This window comes from Xylaria bambusicola, assembly GCF_022495145.1.
Source record: "Xylaria bambusicola strain CBS 139988 unplaced genomic scaffold F5B22scaffold_53, whole genome shotgun sequence".
Lineage (NCBI taxonomy): Eukaryota > Fungi > Ascomycota > Sordariomycetes > Xylariales > Xylariaceae > Xylaria > Xylaria bambusicola.
Genome location: NW_025953606.1, coordinates 106,724 through 127,128, shown reverse-complemented (window position 1 = coordinate 127,128; position 20,405 = coordinate 106,724). Strand labels below are relative to the sequence as shown.

Sequence of the window (20,405 nt, the reverse complement as noted above, 5' to 3'; positions counted from 1 at the left end):
AGTCTTCACTTAGGTAGACCAAGCAAAGGTACGCACGCACGCTCAAATGTCTTCGGCTATGGCCCCCCTTGTGTGCCCCCTTGTGTGCCTCTACCTTCAAGGTTGATTAAGAGGTACCCTGGCTGTTTGTTGGAGCTTCTCCAATCTGTCTGTCGTCACACATTTTCCACCACACCCAGAGCTCCCCCAGCTTCCCAAGACTCTCCTTCCCGCGCGCCTCGTCTAAGTAGCAGGCAGCACAGCCTAGTCCTGACAATCCAGTATCTCGCTTTTCCTTTTCCCATGGATTGATCCCTTTCACATCTTCCTTTGACTATTCCTGCTCTTCCCATCTTCCAGGCACCCGGCATTTTACCCCGCACATTTCCACCCACATGCTAACCCTGCCTTCTTCCAGCCGCCGGGCCTCGTCGAGACGGCGCTGCTGCATGCTTTGTTGTCTAGAGCTCCACGACTCTCCTCCCAACATCCGTTTGCACCAGCCAGATGGACCAGGACTCCAGGACCGACGAGTCGCGAGAACGTGCCCTCTCCTCTGAGCCTAGCTCTACTCGCCCTAATCCCTTTGACGACGATAGCAGTGCCTCGGCCCGCAAACGACGTCGGACCTCTCGCTCCGGTTCTCACTCCGGCTCTCGTAGTACCTCTGTCGAGACCGCCCTCTCCCACGACGTCGCCATAGCTGTCTCGGGTGCCCACGACATGAAGGTCGACACCCCACAGCCCACTCTTCCAAGCACACCAGACCGCCCTCAGCATCTTGCCGAGCCCGTCTCTAGTAGAGTGACTATCAATCTGCGTAACGCCGACAGTTTAGAAGCCACACCCACATCTCCCGCATCACCCACACCATCGCGCCTAGGAGCGAGCCGTGTTCGGGCTAGTGTAGAAGCACCCGACGTTGACATGGCTCCGCCTCATTCCGTGGATGACACCTCGTCCTCGTCTTCTACGCTCGATAGCCCTGGAATAGCCGGCATCACCGTCGAGGAACTGGAATATGATGTTCAGTCCTCTCCGATTGAGCGGCAACCCGCCTTTGGAATAACAGCTGACCTGAGTTCTATTATGTTTGAGTTTCCATATCGTTGTGAGGGCGAAGCACCCCACGACACGGTCAATCGCTTGTGCAATTATTTCAGGCAACGTGAGTTACGCAAATTGAAGTCGTCTCAGAACTTGGCATCTGATCCCTCTCTTCTAGAACATGGCAACGTGGATGAAGGCTTGCTGTCTATTCTCACTTGGTTGAATCAATGTTTGTTATGCGCCCGTCTGGAGAATCGGGCTACAATTATCGAGATATATCGGGGGAATCGGGCATTCTGGGCTACTCTCCCTGACTTGTTTTACCAATTTGGCCAAAGGTAAGCTAATCAATAACCTATGTTCGTGCATCTTTGTTTCGGCTCACGATATATCTAGACCAAATCATACGAGAACCAAGGAGACACGAGATCTCATCACCCAGCTATTCGCCCAATTCGCGAAACTGACCGCCTTCCTCCTGACTATAGATATCCGTAATCTATCCCAAAGAACCGTTACCGAGGAGAACTTCACGGGGTTGATGAGCCCGCCGTATCTTCGGATGCTGTCTAGTTTGCCGATTGCGGAAGAACAGCATCATATTAACGGCGCAGAACGCAATCCGAACCCGTTAGACCCTTTTGAGGTGTTCCAGTCTAGCTATGGTGTTTCACTGGCTACGATCGTCTCTTTCGTCGAACTGCACACCCGTGCTTTAGCCCAGTTCCCCCGAATAATCATGGACAACCTGACCGCCATCTGCTTCATTACCCATGCTATTACCAGGGAAAGTTTCCAGAGGCAAATATCGCCAATAGGTATTCCTCAAAGTATATTAGAGCGCTCACGGACTAGTTTGGCGCTTGGTTACAAGTGTTTCACCTTGTTATCGACCGCCCTCGAAGAAGTAATGGAGAAGTCCATTAATAGTTTGTCACAAGAAATTCCTGGAAATTTTAATTTTTTTTCGTCGGAGATCCTAAGGCACGGTTTGCACAGCAGCCATGCCGAAGCCTTGCAGCGTATCCAGCAGTATCGCGAAGGACATCCCCATATACCGCCGCAATACATAAATGATGCAATAGCGACGGAATGGCGCCTCAATGTGTACTGCAAACTGATAAGGTCGCGTCAAATGCAGCTCAGGGTCGCCGCGGCAGGAGCAATGTGTGATGATCTAGTCGGACATTGGAAGAGGTACCAAGATCGCCAACAAGATTCCCTTGAGGATACCCAACCATTTCTTGACTATCTACGCTACTTATCAGATTACATCACGCGCACGGGAATAGTAGATTACATACTAGGCCCAACCTGTCATCCCGAGATTACGACTACCAGTGGCAATATCGTTGGGTTTCTTGGTGTTACCAGGACGTACAGCACTGCGCAGACAAATCTCATGTGGCAGACTTTGACGTCAACTCAAGATCCTCGCATTGCAGAGGCTTTAGTCAAGATGATGGTTAAAGTTACGCTATTATTGCAGACAGCGGACTTGATCTTCTTCCTAGAAAAATTCAAGGACGTCCCAATAGATGCATTTTCGCCCATTATGCGAGACTTTTTTGATAACATTACGGACCATTTAGCTAAGCATCTAGCGAATCAACCAGCTCCTGCTGCATTTCACGAGGTCTGCGTCCGGTTGCTCCGCGAGTCGTCTGTTTTTACTGCTCAGGATTCCATAGCCTATCCCGACATCTACCAGTTTGCACAGTCAAAGTTAAGGAAACTCATGCAGGTGTGGCACAGTGACGAAGCGCACCGTGATATTGCACTGAGCTGCTTGAAGGATGTGGCCTCCAAATCCGACACATCTTCTGGTAGCCTACAGGTGCTGACTATGGTAACCGGAAGTCCTGCCTGTGTTCAGGGGTTGATTGAGGAGCAAAACTTTATCAAGCTCCTCGTGGACGATCTTGAGGCTGCAGTCCGCTTCGCGAAGTCAGTGGGTGTTTCCAGGGTCTACGCCAATCCCATTTGTCAGGCGCGCCGGAGATTCATCTCGATGATTATAATGCAGTTTGGGTCGGCCATTGACGCGTCCCTAGGCCAACGACTTTGGGACTACCTTGTTGGAGATAAAGCCGCCAGTCAAGATGACCGCAAGTGTGCCTGGGAGGATTTGCACGCAGCACTCAAGCGTAGGCGCCCCGACAACAATGCGTTTCACAATAATCAATTCCTTGTTGATTGTGTACGACTTTTTTTGCCAAATCTTCCTCCCTCGTGCTACTGCTATGGGTCCCTCGCATTTGTCAGGGACGTGGTTGTTCCTGCTGCTAACGAGAGCAATGCCATTAATACCATCAGTCTTGATGACGAAGAGAGCCTACATTCGTCTGGTCTTGAGTTGCTCTGGCAGATAATTCTGACGGCGCCCAAGCAAACAATTGCCGATGGCGCGATTTCAGTTCTTGTCAATGAGATTTATGTTGATAGTTCAGCCATCTTGTCGTATTCCCTCCAGCGCGCTAGGAGGGTTCATTTTTCACTCGTCAATCGATGCTTAGCACAGCTGAAGGCTGCAGCTCAGAAACTGATGGCTTCCAACAATGGGACCACAAGTAACGGCGATGAACCAATGGTTATTATAGCCACCAATGATCAGCACCCCGAACACGAACTTCAGTTCGCTCGAACCCTCAAAGTTCTCACTACCTTGTCTAACACACTGCGAACAAAGTCTAATTTTGCCGCCCCTGACCTACGCTCTCTCATGCTGTCATCCCCAAATGCAGTTAATGGAGAGTCTGCGGGCTTAAAGTATCAGTCATTTGATGGAGATGAGCAAACTGAAGTCAACCCACTGAATATCGGCCTCAAGAACAGCGTTGCATCATTATTAGCTAGTATACGCGAAGCTACCGGATTCGAGAATTACCGATTGTATTATCGGGGAACTGCATTTGCCCCCTCTGATTCTGATATCTGCAAATCATTGGAAGAGCTTAATATCAAGAATGGATTGATACTCGTTAAACGAGAACCTGAATTGGTTTCTTCTCCTGTACGCATCAAACCTGGCGCATCACATTTGGAAATTGAGATACTTCGTCACTTTGACGACCTATGGGAGTATCTGAGTATGGAGGAGAACCTAGCTCGAGAGGTAAGAAGCGCCAATTCACTGATAAGATATGGTGCTTGTAAACTGACTAATTCAAGATATTCAAATTTCTCACGTCCTTACCAGCAGAAGGCTCGGTTTTGGCAGCTATTGAGAACTCTAATGCTTCACCCCGAGATGTTTTCCCTCTTGGACAGCCTTTCAAATCTCTCTATGCAATACATGCTCTTCGCGAACATCTGCACACTCGCAGGCTAAAGAATACCTTAATGCGTGCCTCTTCTAATGGGACGACAACGCAACAGCAATTTACGAACGACCAGCAAGACGCTATAACCAAAGCTATATCCTTGATTGTTGCCGCTATATGTGATCCTCTAATTATTGATCAGTGCGCGAATGAGAACTTGAGGTTACAACTTAGTCTTGAGTTGGTAGATACTTTTGTCCAACTATTAAAGGGTTCGTTTCTTGATTTTTGGTATTTGTTAGCTTTGTCGTGTCCCAATGCTAACTAGGTCGCAGAGACCGTGGAACCTCACTTTCTTAGCCAATTTCTCACTCTAGGGCTCTATGAACGGCTGACGACAATCATGAGAAGTGCTTTGAAATGTGAGAATAGCGCCATCAGCGTTGACCTTGTGCATCGAAGCTTCGAGGCGTTGCTCGAATGCTGCGCAAAAAGCGACGCTTTCTGGAAGACTTTTTGCTGTCAAGCAACAACGAGGGAAATGGTCCAGATTTTTTTACTTGCTGATGAGCGCCCTTTTGTTAGAAAGAGTGTTGCGAAACTTATTAGTACAAAAAGTCTATATGACAGTGGCCGATCGAGCGTGCTTGCAATCGAGTTTGCAGAGCTTTTCTGGCCTATCATCCTAGAACTCTTCCCACAAGCTGTATCGAAGCCTCAGAACTGCGAAGAGCTTTTCAGTCTGGCATCGCATCTCGCGAAGAAACTCATTGAGAATGCATCACAAGCTCTCGACCTCCCAGCTTGCGTCAAGATATGTGGCGATCTGTTACTATCACATACGAGTACGGAAGAGATCTCTCAGCCGGATATGATTGATAAAGTAGCCTTTGGGCTCATATCTATTCTGCGGCAGAGTATTGGACAAATGTCTCCTTCCATGAAGAACAGCGAATTACCTGCTACCTTACCGAAGAGGTTGTTCTTTAAGCACCTGTTTCCTCTCGAAAACAGGGAGGGACCAGTAGTGCCACATGCTATCCTTCACCCATCATCACGCCATATGCTTTACGATATAGTTTATATGCTAGCCAGTGATAACCAATCACAGATGATCACGCTCCTGCAAAACTTGAATCGTCTGATGGCGCACCAAGAAGACGATGGCGGCATGGATTGCTATAAGTACGAACTCCCCCAAGCCTTCGAACGAATGAGCGCGGCCCGATCAAGTTGTGGTTATCCAGGCTTGAGGAATTTGTCTAACACCTGTTATTTGAACTCGCTCTTCACGCAGCTCTTCATGAACATTGGGTTTCGTCAATTCATACTCAATGCCAGAACCGATGACTCTCAGTCTCAGGCTCAGGCTCAGGCTCAGCAACTTCTTAACGAAACGCAAATTTTGTTTGCAAATCTTCAAGATAGCAGACGGAAATTCATCGACCCTCAGGCTTGCGTAGAGCAAATCACCACATATGAGGACCTTCCCATCGACATAAACAATCAGATGGACGTTGACGAGTTTTTCAACCTCCTCTTTGACCGGTGGGAAGCACAATTTACACTCAACGCAGACAAAAAGGCTCTCAGATCCGTCTACGGCGGCCAACTTGTTCAGCAGGTGAAATCTAAAGAATGTGAGCACATTTCGGAGCGCATCGAACCATTTTCCGCGATACAGTGCGATATTAAGGGCAAATCAAGTCTTCAAGACAGTCTGCAAGCATATGTAGATGGAGAGATCATGGAAGGAGACAACAAGTACAAATGCTCGACCTGTGATCGACACGTTGATGCAGTCAAGAGAGCATGCCTGAAAGATCTCCCCAATAACCTGATATTTCACCTCAAACGATTTGATTTCAACCTGCGTTTGATGCAGCGCAGCAAAATCAATGACTACTTCCCTTTCCCGGAAAAGATTGATATGCAGCCGTACACCGTCGAACACCTGAGCGACCCTTCTCGGAATGTGAAACCAGATGTATTTGAACTAGTTGGTGTACTGGTGCATTCTGGAACAGCAGAGACTGGTCATTATTATTCATTCATTCGCGAGCGGCCGACTAGTGGCAGTGCTCCAACTTGGATCGAGTTCAATGATGACAATGTCACATCTTGGGACCCGTCCCAAATGGAGGCTGCGTGTTTTGGCGGGCTAGAACATCGTCCATATGATACTGCAAACATGTATGACAAGGTGTACAGTGCGTATATGCTTTTCTACCAGCGATCATCCTCTCTACGTCGAGAACAAGAAATGTTGAAAGCGAGCGGGAGTCCAAGGCAACTTCGAGTCGATGTCCCGCCTGAACTAGAACTTCAGGTCAAGCTAGATAATTGGTCGCTCATCCAGCGCCACAATCTCTACGACCCATATCATATCCCGTTCGTCCTCAAGGTTCTTGACTTTTTCTGGGGCGGTAAATGTTCTAGAGAACACAAAAGAGAAAATCTAGCGATGCATGTGGCGTTAGGGCATCTAGACCAAGTTGCATCGCGAGCCAAGGACCTCCCCGAGTTCGACGCTCTTAGCAACACAATCATTGCAGCATGCCAACGATGTTATATGTGCTGTTTCGCCTTCTTTCAGTACTTTCAACATTACAAGGAAGCTTTCAGGATGTTGCTGTTCAGGAACGCTGACCCATCAGTTCGTCATGACTTTGGCCAAACTTTGTTATTCGTATTGAAGAAGATTAAACACCACCATCCGACTGAGTATGGCTACATAGATGATGAGAGCGATGAGACCTCAAAATCCAGCAGTTCAAGACCCACATGCATGGAGGCAACTGCTGACCTTTTTTCCTATATTTGGGATTCGTTCCACACTCGTCCCATAGCCTGGCCTGAGTATTTCGGTACTATAGTGGACTTTGCCAAGCTTGGTAGGCTCGAGTCCGCTGTGCTACTTGATCGCGATTTCTTAACTCGAGTCCTAATGACTATTGCAGCAGATCAAGTATTCGATCTGCCCCCTCAGTTTGCTCGGCTCATACAAATTGTGGCGCGAAGAGTGGCCGCAACGAAACACCCAAACTATGAGAGTATCATCGCATTAATTGATGTTCTCATGGATTGTATAGACACAGAAATGGATAACTATGTGGAAGATCCCCATAAGCGCTTTATTGTGGCACAGCAGGAGGATCTGATTCCATTTACTGCAAATGAAGTCAATATCCTCCATAAGGTATGGGGGAGAGCTGAGACAGGTCTGTTCACGGATAAGTTAATCCAAATCAACCAGAATCCAGTAGCAACCGACAGCATAATTGGGAGGCTAGTGGCATTCAGCGCGTCGTTGGAGGCAACAGTCCTCAAGTCTCTACTATGTGGCATCACGGGCCAGATTGTATCTCAGCCCGTTACTCCATATTTGCGTGCAAGTTTGGTTTACTGCGTGTCCACGCCCAACAAAGACAATTTGAGCCGACTTCTCCGACAGATCAATGAGCAGTGTAAGGCGGTGCCCATTGCCGAAGCCCGGTCGTTCTTTGAGTTTCAGAGAGATGTGTTCGACCGGGAGCGCAACACTGGTGAACGCAAGGAGGAAATCCAGCTTGATAGTTTAAGAAACCTGCCTATTTGGGTACCTGGACTATTGGGGTATCTCGATGGTACTGTCAGTAGTGCAGTTGAAGCGCTTGTTCACGAAAAGCTCTTCAAATATGGTACAGCCCCTGTTTTCGAGGATGGAACTAGTGGGCTCAACAGAGCGCAAACAATGGTGACTGTGGCTAGAGAGCTTGCTGTCAATCTCCTGCATTATTTGCAGGATACGTACGTAGTACGCGGCGCTCAGGTCTCGAAGGATACAATACAGCCCTTCCACCGGGTCATCGACCAATGCATCCCCTATTTTCAAGATCATGAGGATCCAGAGGACGAGCTGAGCCGAAGGTTTTACGAGCTGTGGCCTTGTACGTGATCCCCTTTTCTCAATCTACCTGAAATATGAGCAGGTTCTTCTTTTTTTTTTTTTTTCTTTTTTTTCTAACCTGAGACACAGCCGTTCCAGAAGCTATGCAAGCCTTGACTGTCGATGAGATCGAAGACGATGCTTCTGGTATGTGGACTGACTCTTCTAGCAGCGGCTCCGAATGTGACTGACGAATCCAAGACTGGGAGCAGTCCATTGGGTCCTCCGACAGTCTTGCAGACCTGAGTAATATGCAGGTTGACCAAGAGCTCCTAGACAGCAGCGTGTAGGAATTTACTGATCAGCCCGAAGAAATAAAAGAGGAATTAGGTTGGGCACGCCTCGACGAAATGGACCAGTATTCGGTTTCCGAAATTACATATGCAAAAGGACGATTAGGCGTATCAGGTTTAAGCAGAATCAACATGGCAGCACTGGCGCCTGGAGTTACCCGTACATATTCTCCATTGCTTTGCGCTTAGATGGACAACAAACAAATATTTGCTCATGATTTTGATGTAAGAAATAGTTTGTTTTTCACGCACCGAGGTAGCGCCCGGGTTGAGCAGATAGTGAACGAATCCACGATCGGTTTACGAACATGTGCGAGGCCGGCGACGGGATCTCGTTCGTTGGCCGGGGGAGTTGAGGCACTATGATAGTCGTAACTCAGGAATAGGACCACGACAAGCACATGGTTACACGGTCTTGAGCACTGCATGAATTTCTCAAGGGTCCTGATAGCATTTTACGAGCTGAAAGACATAGTTGTGACAAGCTCATGTTTTAGAATTATAGTGCATACCTACTTGTAGATATATGTATGTACCAGAGTGCATGTTCAATTCCGTCTCAAAGGCACCCTTGACAGGCAGGCAAATATTGATACTTGGAAATTCATTTGCATTATTAATCTATAATCATTAAGACTTAGAAAGCGTGATAAACATGTAGTCAATAGAATGAGATAAGAAGAGAGCTTAGGCTACAGGATACTGGAACAAATATCTGAGTTTTAAGGTTTTGGTCTAGAAGTGATTACTTTGACTACCTACTACAAGAGCGTCGAGAAGGATATGGGTATTGGGTATCTGAGGTTACTACGTGACAGAGATCATAGAGATGTGCTTTATCTGGTCGACTGGCTAGACTAGTGATCAGAAGACGTGTAGTTCAGGAACGGTTGAGGAAGATAATAAAATATGTGGAAATATTATGCTTAGATTCAAGAGAGGTGATGTGATGATTTATCGGAGTCTGCGATTGGGTGGAATGGAATGGGGGCAGGTGATTATCGTTGTATATACATATGATTTTACTGACTCTATGTATAACCTTGTTGCGCACATGTGCACTCAGTATGTGTGGGATTTGGAGACATGTGATTAGATTTCCATGGCGGTTGGTGTGTAGATCATTACGTGATACGAAGTATGCAGTTCGGAAATGCCCTGTGTATTCGTGAGTCTGGTGATATACGCGTGCGCATGGGAAGAGAGAGAAAAAGTCTCGATATGTTGTTTCATCTGTATGGAGAGAGACTCTTGGACTGCTACTTGTTGACCGACTTTTTCTCGATCCTTTGTTGGTCGTGTTGTTTCCTGCCCTGTAGGCCTCTACATAGTTTGAAGTTATGATAGGTAGACCTACCTAGGTTAGGGACTTAATATTTACCTTTGCCTACTGTAGCCCACCTGAGGCAGAGGATCTATTTTTATCACAACCATTCGCCTCACCTGTTACAACGACCTCAATACGTGTCGATCCAATTGAGAAATACTATATACAGAGATAAGTAGTGAAGGTGAATTGCAGTATTGCGAAATTAATATACAGAGGCTTCTGAGAAAGTCGATCAGATCAGATAACGTCCCCTCCAATTCCCGATCTGAAGAAGTATACATAGTAGTGCAGTAGAGTAGGTAGCATTAGCTTGGCCTTTGTGATGCTATTTTTGGGTGTTTAGCGGGCGGGCATCTTCTCCGCCGCTAGCGCCGCGTTGGCAGCGTTGGTAGCGTAGCGTAGCATGCAGATGATTAGCCGCCGAGCGATGCGATGCGGGGGATGGTACGCTTTACTCTGGTTGGTTAGAATTGTGATGCCCTGCCCTGTCTTGTATTCTGCAGATTGGATCTGGCATCTAGCGTCAACTAGCCCATCTCTCGTCAATCGAATTACGAAGTGGTAATATGGTCATTGTATATTACGTTCTTTTTCTTAATGTCGTCTGCCATGATTCTCTCTCTAATGTGTTCCTGGCCGTTGTCCAGGGTGCGATGCGGAGTTGAGGAGGGGTAACGAAACATGATATCTTACAATGCCTTCATTTATCTAGGATATTGTACCTAAGCTACATAACTCGAGTAGCAACGTACTGCTTATCACTCATCGCTGTTAGGCAAGTATGAAACTACAGCAGGTATCTATATAGCGTCTACCGAACTTAAGTATGATCGAACCTCGTCACAGGGCTGGGCTGACAATCGTGATCTTACTAGGGTCTAACCAAAAACTGTGGGTTCCGGGGTCCGGCGGCTATTTAAGCTCGGACCCTTCCCCATTGGCGGTGAGTTTAGACCTACATGAGATTGACGAAATACCTATACATGTTACAATGGCTGACTAGCATCTCCCTACCTATTTCTTATATTAGGTAGTCCGTTGGGGTGGTCCCGTCTGTGTTTAGGTTGACAAAGAAACTCAAAATCTATGTCGACTTTGCATACATGACGCGTTTGTTGATCGTCGTAGAGATGGTGACCTGTTCGAGTGTGCAAGGGCACCCATGTTGTCAAATATGCATGCGGCAATGCAAAGCACATCACACAGTCCGTTCACGAACCCGGTAACCACTCCGGCGTCTCCCTCGCCACCAACTACCTACTACCGTACCTGCTACTACCTACCTCCTTCCCCTACTGACGAGTTCACCGGGCAACATTCATTCAGGGGAGTATACTACCTAGGTAGGTAGTGTAGTGCAGTAGATCGAGAACGAGTGAAGAGGTAAATGGCTACAATAAAGTATCTCAGTACACCGTTATCTGCCCAAGCATTGACGGGTATCGAGACCCGAGTTTCAACCCTCGCCGAATATAGAAACAACAGAAGCCCTCATACTAACAGCAACAGAAGAAACAGCTTCATAACCGTAATCAGTCTTAAGAGAAGCAGTAATGTACAATACTAGGCGATTACTAACCAGCATAAATGCCTGAATAGGTTGAAACCAAGAAGCTTAGTACAGAGCTTAGTAGGAGATATATAGGTAGTAGTATAGCGCGGTATAAAATTACTAGTACAAAATGGTTGCATAACCGTCAATAGCTAAAAACAACTTCCTTGCATCACATCAATCACATCACACCCACCCGCCTGTCTACGACATTGCTACATGACCCCGGTTCATTCAGCCTTGGCTTACTTCCTCCCACCATCCCCCGTCCGGCTGGGCCTCCTCCACCATCATCAGCTGCCGGACCTGGGTTCGTTCGTCCATCCATTCAGAGCCACCTACCTACTACTGCATCTCACATCACATACACACACAACAACAAAAAACAACCTATAGCATCATCACTTATTCCGACCCTCCCTACACGTCATTCGCTCCTTTCCTCCTTTGCGTCGTTTCATGTTTCCATGTTTCATGTTTCGATATGTAAGCTCGCCATGTGGTTTTCTAGCGTCATCTACTTTTGCTACGCACGCATATTGGGGCCCCGGCCAATGTATTCATTCCCCTTCCACTATCATGGACGTTTTAGCCGCCCTTACTATATTTGTCTTCGCCCGATCTGATCTGTACCTATGCAGGCCCAGAGGAAACACTCTATAGTATCTATACTGCGGTACTTGACATCTCTCTCAGGGGTCGGTTGTTCATGTTTACACTCCCTTTCTGGGAAGGATCTCTGTTTCAAGATTTCATCTCGAAGATCCCCGAGTTTAATTACTGCCAACAGTACCTAGCAACCTCTCTAATAAGATCCCATGTGGCCGTACATATGTAGATAGATATTTCTACCTACCTACCTACCTACCTACCTAAGCTTCCTTTTTCTCATATTCTACACGTTCGCGCGTTCTTACGATTAATCGATGCTGCACTGCAGCACATCAAATTAGCGAAGGAGGCTTGACTCTGCATACACTGCCTCTTCCCCATCGTTCGCTACCTGTTCTGCCCCAAACCCCCAAACCATTTCGTCCGAAGTTGTTCGTCTGTTGGTGGGACCCGTCCGTCATGTCGCTCTCGAAACAACGCATATCGTCGCCCCTCGAGGCAGGCAGGTCGATCATGGATGCACACAATCTGCCCCCAGAGCTGACGAGTACAATGGAGTATGCGTCCAAGAGGCTCGCACGCAAGAATCTACACATCACTCTGATTGTAGTGAAGAACGAATATCAATTACCGACCCTACGGCCATGCGCGACCCCGACTTCGCCCCCGCAGACACCCGAGTACTCGGCGTTGGGCCTCGCCTCACCATCACGTTTCACATCCCCGGTCGTGGGATTACGACAGTTGGTGCGGCGGGGAACCGGCAGCTCCATCGCTTCATCTAGCTCAGGCTCCTCCACGTCATCCTCATCCTCAAGTTCAGAAACGGCGTCTAGCGTGTTGATGTCTCCTACTTTTTCGCCGTTATCAGCGGAGCCAATCGCCAGCCCCCGGCGATGGATCCTTCCTCTAACGCCAGGAAGCCCGCTCCCTTCCACACCGCTGACGCCCCACACACCATCAAGCATTGCCACGATAACAAGCGCTGCGTCTTCATGTGCCACTTCACATCCGTTTCAGAACCCAGAATCCTTTGGGGTTCGACTAATCTATACCTCACCTATCTCGCCAAGGGACGAGAAGATGATACGTGCCACAATTACCAGAGCAGAGCGTAAATTCCACATAGGGGTAGGCAGAATACCACCAGTCATGTCCGCCTCGGCATGTGGGCTGAGCGCGGACCTCATAAGGCAGAGCATCCAACAAAATGAGGTGCTTTTCTCGTCTGAGGGATTGACACTGCTGGGATTGGACAGATTATATAGCTTCAAGGCAGCGCTTGCTGCATATGCGAAGTCGATCATCACACCCAGCTCGCGAATGCAGTCACCGCTTAGCTCACCCGGACTATCAAATCACCCCATAATGCCGCCTCCAACGTCCACACACACGACAGCAGACAGTTCACGTCTGGAAGACGCAGTGGACTGTTTGCGTCGCCTAGTACTGGCAAACGGCAGCCGGCCAGTACCGAAGGCGGATATATACCGCAGCTTCGATTGGATGGGTGTAAACGCAACAGCGTTAGCAGATGTCGAAAGTATGTACAGACGTGCGTATGGTGGTCCCGAACGACGAGGCCCATTTGAGCTGCCTCTCATACCCAAGGGTCAGGAGCCCACCCCAGAGAAAGATGACGACGCAAAACGTATGGGTTTCATAAAAATCGGCACGCCGCCGCCGCCAAAGGCCCAGACAACGCCCGTGTTGAAATTAAATACCAACATCACGACAACACCACGTCTCATTAAGCCAAAACCAAAAGCAGTGCCTCAAGCCTCGGGTTCCACCGAGTCAAATCGAGCACAACAGGCTAGTAGTAGCGCCAAGGGTGGGAGTGGGAATAACGCCGAGACGCTAGAGATCAGATTCGACTATTCGGAGATCGCGACAGAGAAGCGCGACGACTGCGCCGACGAAGACGGAGACAAGACACCGCACCCCCTACGCGACGGGCCCGTGCGGCCGTCCATGTTCTGGCCGAACGGCAACGCCCTAGGCCAATCAATCGACGAGATGCTATCGCCTTGCGACTACAGACAGTCACAGCGACTCGGGCCCTTGACGCCGAACGGGTACGATGATATTTCGCCGATCACAAGAGGTGAATGGGGGTTTTTGTTCAAAGGCGACACGTGGACGCCGGGGCGTACAGCGGTGGTAGAGACGTGTTGAGCGATCATTAAAATTGCATCAGGACATAGATATCCCATATAAGAGGGCGGCCTGGACCAACTGTAGCATTAGTAGACTACCTGCGCAATGAACATTATGATATCCATCCAACGAATACCCGTCTCGTCGCCCCGTGAGAGTTCGCGACCCCGCAACGTAACGTATTTCCATGAACGCCTATAGAGCTAACTCTATGCTGATATGATAGATAGTGTTTTATGATGTATGTATTGGAAGTGGACGTGGTGAGACTTTTCACAAAATCAGCGCCATCCATAACGCGACCCGGCCTCGCTCTGCTTCGCCTTGTTCTTGGCGAAGTTCTCCTCGAGCGCGTCGCGCTGGCTCTGCACCTGGTTGACGAGCTGGCGCAGGTTGTGCTTGCCCGGGGCGATCGCGCGCACGGGGTTGTGCGTCTGCTGCTCGCCGCTCGCTCGCAGGACCTCGTTGTGCGCGTACTCCCTCTCCGTGTCGAAGTTGATCACCTTGGTCGCGGCCGATGCGGCGCTCGGAGCCCCTCGCCGCCCGAATAGCTCGCGCCGCGCCGCTGCCGAGAGGTTCATGTCGTTTACTATGTTGTCTAGCGAGTGCGATGCGTCGCCGGATGTGCTGGATACCGTGGTCGCTTGTGATGGTGCGGCGTAGGAACTATATTGGGCGTCGTATTCTGCGAACGCGCTTGCTGTGGATGGCTCGAGTGCCGCGTCGGTATCGATCAAGGGCTCGTACTCGCTGTTGCTTTTGCCTGCCGGTTTAGGTTCTTCCGTTGGTTCATCGGATATGGAGAAGAGCGATATTTTCTTCTTTGGAGGCGGTTCAACATTTGCGGTTTCGATCGGGGTTGTGGATTTCATGGATACGGGTGCAGAAGCGGTGGCAGCGGCGCTTGTTGAGGTAGTGGTGGCGGTAGTTGTAGATTTCGTAGTGGGTTTTTTGGTTGGCTTCTTCCTCGCCACGGACAGAGGTCTGAACATGAGAGGTTTGCCCACGAGCTCAACCTCATCTGCTGACTTCTGCCCAGCCGGTATCGTAGGTTGCTGCGACTTAGGGGCGGGCAAACTCATGCCACCATCGCCGCCAGGGGCCGATTGTTCGTATGCATTAGTACCATCGCCAAACTCTTCATCCGAATTCCTACTGAAAGCAGGCGCGGCTCCTGTTTTCAGATGGACGCCTGGTCGCGGCGCATTCGTTCCCTTAACGCCACTGCTGCCGCTACCACTGGCCGTCGAAGCTGCTGGCTTTTTCCCGACATTCTTTGGTGGCGGGAGAAATGAATTAAAACCACTAAATGCTCCACCCTTCGATGTCCGCGCTCGTTTCGCAGGAGGCTCGTCTCCGTTCGTTGTGGTGTTGCTACTATCCTGTCCTGATGAGCTCCCTGGTAGGTTGACTAGGATCTTGCCTGGCTTTGAGCGATCGACGACTTTCTGGAATGCTGGTTTCTTGCTTCCGCTTGCTATGGATGACTGCGTAGATGGCTCGGGTATCGTCGCGGCTTCTCCGTCGGAGTCCGAATCTGAATAGTCAACGAGCCCCATGATAACTGGTTGAAAAGATAGAGATTAAAACGTGAATGTTCCTTAGGCTGAGATTTGGAGCTTTGTTCCGATAACGAATGATGCAACAAATGTGGCTGGGAGCTGGTGAAGGTGTGGCAGTACTTCTTTTCTGTGGCTTGATCGCAACAAAATCAACTACACCTGCAGTGCCTCTCCTTCAACAGGTACTTGAAATATGGATGTATTGTGTTGGGTATGTTTTGATAAATTCTTGTTCGCATGTAAGTGTGCAGGCAGCCTACAAGCTTAGGCTCATTTACATATAATAGTATATACCCTAGCTTCTGTAATGCATATTCTTTCACTCAAGGTAGGACATTTCACGACTCGGTTCCCTATGCTGAGGTGAGGCTTCATTTCTGATGCCTCAGCAAATTCCATTACACATTCCATCAAGGGAGCAGAAATAGCTAGAAGAACATATGCAAAGGATCTGCCTTCTCCAATGCTTAATTTCCCTTATAGACAGATCAACAAGAGCCACGCTAGGTAGATGCGCACTTTGGAGATGTACCTCAGCTTTTGGCATCTAACTTTGTCGCCTAGATACATTATCAGAAGAGACAATAGACACATAGGTCAGCATGAACTTTATGCGTGGCAAAAACATCATTCAGGTTGGGGAAGCCTGATACCCAGAAGGCACTTCACTGCCACCTATTCATTACAGAATATAAGGCATTCGGATTGCCACTATTACGCTCACATGAGAAATGCCTGTTTACTATGTATGTACATGTAGGAGGCAAGAACCCGAAAGTTGGATCTTATATCAAGCCAAGATGAACGAGATGGACCGGACACCAGCCGCCAAGGGCCTAAATCCCGATCATCGATCCTCTTGACAGACTCTTGGCATGTTTCCATATAGAAGCTCATTACTATTCAGCTAAGACGTGAAAATCAATCAGGTTTTGCTCTTCGTTTACTATGTATTCAATGTTCTCGTGGAAGTTGACAAAATGCATGACTCTAGTCGCAGCTAGATTGTCTTTTCGACCAAAGCGTCCTCGTATGATGAGGTGATTATAAGTACCCTGGTTTCTTTGCCTAACGGCCACCAACCCCATGGCAAATGCTGGGAACGCGGATCGTAACATAGTCGACTATAAAATATTCGTTATCAGCACTTTAAGTAGATTCCTTCACGGCGAAACCGAATAACTGACTACCACGTGCTAAATCGAACACCAAGAGTTCCAAGCCAACCGGCTGTCTTGGCCTTCCATCACAACATATGTTGCCAAGCTGACCAAGAGGCTATATTGTGCCGCATAACCGTTCGTGGCATACGGTTTTCTCGACGACCCGGTTTGCCCCAGGAAACAGTCGCTCTCCTTCCAATGACCAACCCTAAGAGATTTCGTAGATAACATGGATTGAATCCCTTCTCCTTGGCAAACTGACGGCTTGGATAACGCCATCCTGATTTGATAGCTCACCACTCATGGGGAAAGAACATATCCTTTCCTATTGCGTTCGTTGCGTGAAAGATGGGGATCGTTGGGCACTATAATGGGATTGTTCCCCCGACTAAGAAGGAATTTCTTGGTTGTAACCTTGACCTCGCATATTCTGTTTGTTTCGGTTCTGAATCTTGTCATCCGCTCATAGCCGTCGTCGTGCATGACAACTCGACACGATGGTGGGATTTCTCCAGAAAATCGGGCGGTGGTTAGCTCCACCCCCAGCCAAGTCAGCAGATGGACGCGACCAGTGGCCGTCTCGAGCGGCTTTCCTACTCGCCGCTATGGGAGGATGCGCCGGTCAAGGGAATCTAATCCGATATCCATCAGTGGTCTATAACAATTATGGGCTACAGTGGTTCATCCCATACTTGGCGGCTGTCTTTTTCGTGGCCATCCCGGCTCTCGTTTTAGAGATTGCCATTGGGCAGGCGTATCGTGGTGGTACAGTCATTGCCTTTAACAACATTAACCGGCGGTTGAAGGGTGTGGGACTCAGCTCGGTGTTGGTGAGCTTCGTTGTCTGCGGATACTTCGTTACGAATCTCTCATGGATTATGCATTATTTCCGCAGTTCCTGTAAGTGATTTGCATCCATACTTTATGTGGCGACTAGGCTGGAGGGTTTTATGAACATTTGGGAAATGTTTCGTGGCCGGGCACCCAGGAAGAGATATAGCCGACACAGCTACTTACTGACGCTTTTTTAGTTCAGAGCCCTTTACCATGGGAAGGCAGAATCAACGAATTCTACAACGATGATGTTATAGCTAATCCCGACCCTATCATGGGTAGTCTCACAGAGGGGAACGCTGCGGTAGCTTCCTATACGTCATATCCCAGTATTGGCCTTGTAGGTGAGAGGTACGTATTAAAATATGCCGTGCCAATTCAGAGACCAGGACTTGGTAGAAAGATATATTGTCATTCAGAGCTAACTGTTGCCATAGTATGTGAACCTTTAATCCAGAAAGATGACCACCATGATCTGTGTACTTCTAGAAAGTATGCAATAAGGAACTGGACTAACATATTTTGATATGGCCAGCCGTGGGGTGGAGTGCATTTATATGGTTTCTGATATGGTTTTCGATATTCCGTGGTGTTGGGATGACTGGACGCGTCGTTTATTTCACTATGGGAGTACCTATTATCACTACACTCATCATCGTCGGCCGAGCCACATCCCTTGAAAATGCCGGCGCAGGAATAAGGCTTGTCTGGGCCACTTGGAGAGGTGACCAGTTGAAATCGGGCACAGTCTGGCAAACAGCAGTCGGTCAGGTTAGTTCCGTGGAGTCATTTATTCCCCCCTTAGGCAAGCTTCGGGCCTCATTTCTCCTGTATACTCCCGAGACATGTCCTGAGCCCCCTCATTATCTGGCAATTACTGATTCTAACGTGTATAATAGGTTTTTTTCTCGACGGGCATCGGCTTCGGGTACTTCACATCCTACGCCTCTTACAACGCAAAACACTCCAACGCCGTTATGGACGCGATCCTCATTTGCTTTAGCAACGTCGTATTCGAGAATGTCGCTGCTTTTGCCGTCTTTGGCATTGTTGGCTTTCTTCGACTATGGCCTCAGGATGGTGTTAGGCTGGGTGCTTTCGTAGTCGGCTTTTTGACTCTTCCTGAGGCTGTGCTCCATCTTCCCGGCGCCAATTTTTGGGCAGTGTTGCTTTTTCTGACTCTCATCGTCCTTGGTTTCAGCTCGGCTTTCGTGTGAGTAATTTTCGAAGTTCTATCCCTCCAAATTTGCCTGTATAGAGAGTAGAATATACAAGATTTGTTATGAGGCCGGATTCATACATCCAAAGCTTCCAATCTTTCGATAACTATCCTAGATGAAGTTTGAATTCACAATGACTAATTTTGCACAGTCTAATTGACGCCGCAGCAACGTTAATCATGGACTCAGGTCTGAAGATCTCACGGGCCGTCGTTGTCACCGGATTGACTCTATTATCATTCCTTCTGTGCTTACCCTATTGCACCCAGTTTGGTTATTACCTCTTAGACGGCGTGGATAGATGGGTCAACAATATCCTATTGATCTTCGTCGTCTGGGCCGAGGTTGTCAGTGCAACATCTGTCTATCGATGGTCAGACGTCGTGAGTCAGACTGGGGTCCCGGCTTTCGCCACTTACAACGTTGGTTACTTGGGAGCTCAGATTATAGGCGTTTCAGTTGCTCATGGCCTTGGAAACCCGGGGGCCGGCGCTGGCGCCGGATTTGGTTTCTACATTGTCATCTCGCTTGTTGCTATTTTCCTATCGAACGCGCCGGACGTAAATGCGCCTTCATTCTGGAATTCCAATAGCTACCTTGCTCGGTTCTGGTACTTGGCATTCTACTCAGTAAGTCAAAGCTAGGTTTTAACTGGACATTTGATTTATGACAACAGCCGCTGATGCATGGTATCTTGATAGGGCAACCAACTGAGGCGAGATCTGAATGTCGTGGTGGGCGTTGGCAAGAATTGGACTATTCCCAGCTTTCTGCCCGTACTGCTCCGCTACGTCAGTGGACCTACATTGGCTATCATCCTTAGCTTTGCGTACCCTGAGTTTTACAAGCTCCGCTACGATCCCTTGATGATCACAGGTTTTACCCTGACGCACATTCTACTTGCCGCGACGCTGCTCGGCTTCATCATACCGAGGTACTACGACATCTTCATCCCTCCGAGTAGACTAGGCGAAGGGACGGAAGTGACAGTGGTGGGCCAGTCGAAGCTTGATGTGCCCGAGATTGAGGCAGGCCACGAAGACAGTATCGGGGATGCTGGGTCAGTCCCTAGCGAGGAAAAGACGGGACGAACTTGGACAAAGTTGTGGCGAACCAAGTCCTAACCTTGACATTTACAGTATAGAAGAAGCATTGTAAATTATAGAATCATTATGAAGATAATTTTCATCTCTCTGTATCAAATTTCTATAAGTTAGTTTCTGCGAACCCCCCTTTTTGCTTTCTTTTTCTCTTCGAGTTTGTATTCGCACCATGACTCGTGTATATATATACCTAGATAATCCATGTATTTATATCGACTACTCGGTCAATATCTGCCAGCATTGTAATTCTGAAAGAGAACGGAACTGCGGTGTCTATCGTAAGTTCTAACACATTTACTAGGTGCTGCCTAGTCTAGGTACCTAATCTACCCAACAGGTACTCCCAGCGCATCAAT

The 20,405-nt window shown here is 48.4% G+C and overlaps 5 protein-coding genes across 5 annotated transcripts; 3 read left to right on the top strand and 2 right to left on the bottom strand.

Moving 5' to 3' along the window:
* The first annotated feature begins 40 nt into the window (after nt 1–40).
* Nucleotides 41–8,568, top strand: F5B22DRAFT_435673 (uncharacterized protein). The gene is made up of 6 exons (XM_047971793.1): nt 41–1,147; nt 1,205–1,367; nt 1,426–4,144; nt 4,201–4,564; nt 4,628–8,221; nt 8,311–8,568. Exons 1-6 carry the CDS (start codon nt 487–489, stop codon nt 8,409–8,411), a joined length of 7,602 nt encoding a protein of 2,533 aa, XP_047826979.1. The 5' UTR covers nt 41–486; the 3' UTR covers nt 8,412–8,568.
* On the bottom strand, nt 8,200–9,137 carry F5B22DRAFT_622493 (uncharacterized protein). The gene is made up of 2 exons (XM_047975963.1): nt 8,393–9,137; nt 8,200–8,221 (listed from the first exon to the last, which is right to left on the bottom strand). The coding sequence occupies exon 1, from the start codon at nt 8,939–8,941 to the stop codon at nt 8,726–8,728; it is 216 nt and encodes a 71-aa protein (XP_047826978.1). The 5' UTR covers nt 8,942–9,137; the 3' UTR covers nt 8,200–8,221; nt 8,393–8,725.
* Nucleotides 9,138–12,243: 3,106 nt separating this feature from the next.
* Nucleotides 12,244–14,316, top strand: F5B22DRAFT_435645 (uncharacterized protein). Its single transcript, XM_047971792.1, has one exon. It carries the CDS (start codon nt 12,467–12,469, stop codon nt 14,183–14,185), a length of 1,719 nt encoding a protein of 572 aa, XP_047826977.1. The 5' UTR covers nt 12,244–12,466; the 3' UTR covers nt 14,186–14,316.
* F5B22DRAFT_435644 (mitotic checkpoint regulator, MAD2B-interacting-domain-containing protein) lies at nt 14,317–15,804 on the bottom strand. The gene has a single exon (XM_047971791.1). The coding sequence runs from the start codon at nt 15,724–15,726 to the stop codon at nt 14,449–14,451; it is 1,278 nt and encodes a 425-aa protein (XP_047826976.1). The 5' UTR covers nt 15,727–15,804; the 3' UTR covers nt 14,317–14,448.
* A 1,263-nt stretch (nt 15,805–17,067) lies between these two features.
* F5B22DRAFT_659948 (sodium-dependent noradrenaline transporter) lies at nt 17,068–20,070 on the top strand (the record flags this gene model as incomplete). Its single annotated transcript, XM_047980245.1, has 7 exons — nt 17,068–17,792; nt 17,924–18,070; nt 18,164–18,205; nt 18,262–18,497; nt 18,626–18,939; nt 19,098–19,575; nt 19,648–20,070. Exons 1-7 carry the CDS (start codon nt 17,390–17,392, stop codon nt 20,068–20,070), a joined length of 2,043 nt encoding a protein of 680 aa, XP_047826975.1. The 5' UTR covers nt 17,068–17,389.
* Between the last annotated feature and the right edge of the window lie 335 nt (nt 20,071–20,405).

Excerpts from the sequence above, each read along its gene's own strand:
- F5B22DRAFT_622493 (XM_047975963.1), bottom strand. The coding sequence starts at position 8,941 with ATGCAGTGCTCAAGACCGTGTAACCATGTGCTTGTCGTGGTCCTATTC.
- F5B22DRAFT_435673 (XM_047971793.1), top strand. The coding sequence starts at position 487 with ATGGACCAGGACTCCAGGACCGACGAGTCGCGAGAACGTGCCCTCTCC. Across the intron at positions 4,565-4,627 it reads TTTTGTCCAACTATTAAAGG|AGACCGTGGAACCTCACTTT; the intron begins GTTCGTTTCTTG and ends ACTAGGTCGCAG. Across the intron at positions 8,222-8,310 it reads GTTTTACGAGCTGTGGCCTT|CCGTTCCAGAAGCTATGCAA; the intron begins GTACGTGATCCC and ends CCTGAGACACAG.
- F5B22DRAFT_435644 (XM_047971791.1), bottom strand. The coding sequence starts at position 15,726 with ATGGGGCTCGTTGACTATTCAGATTCGGACTCCGACGGAGAAGCCGCG.
- F5B22DRAFT_435645 (XM_047971792.1), top strand. The coding sequence starts at position 12,467 with ATGTCGCTCTCGAAACAACGCATATCGTCGCCCCTCGAGGCAGGCAGG.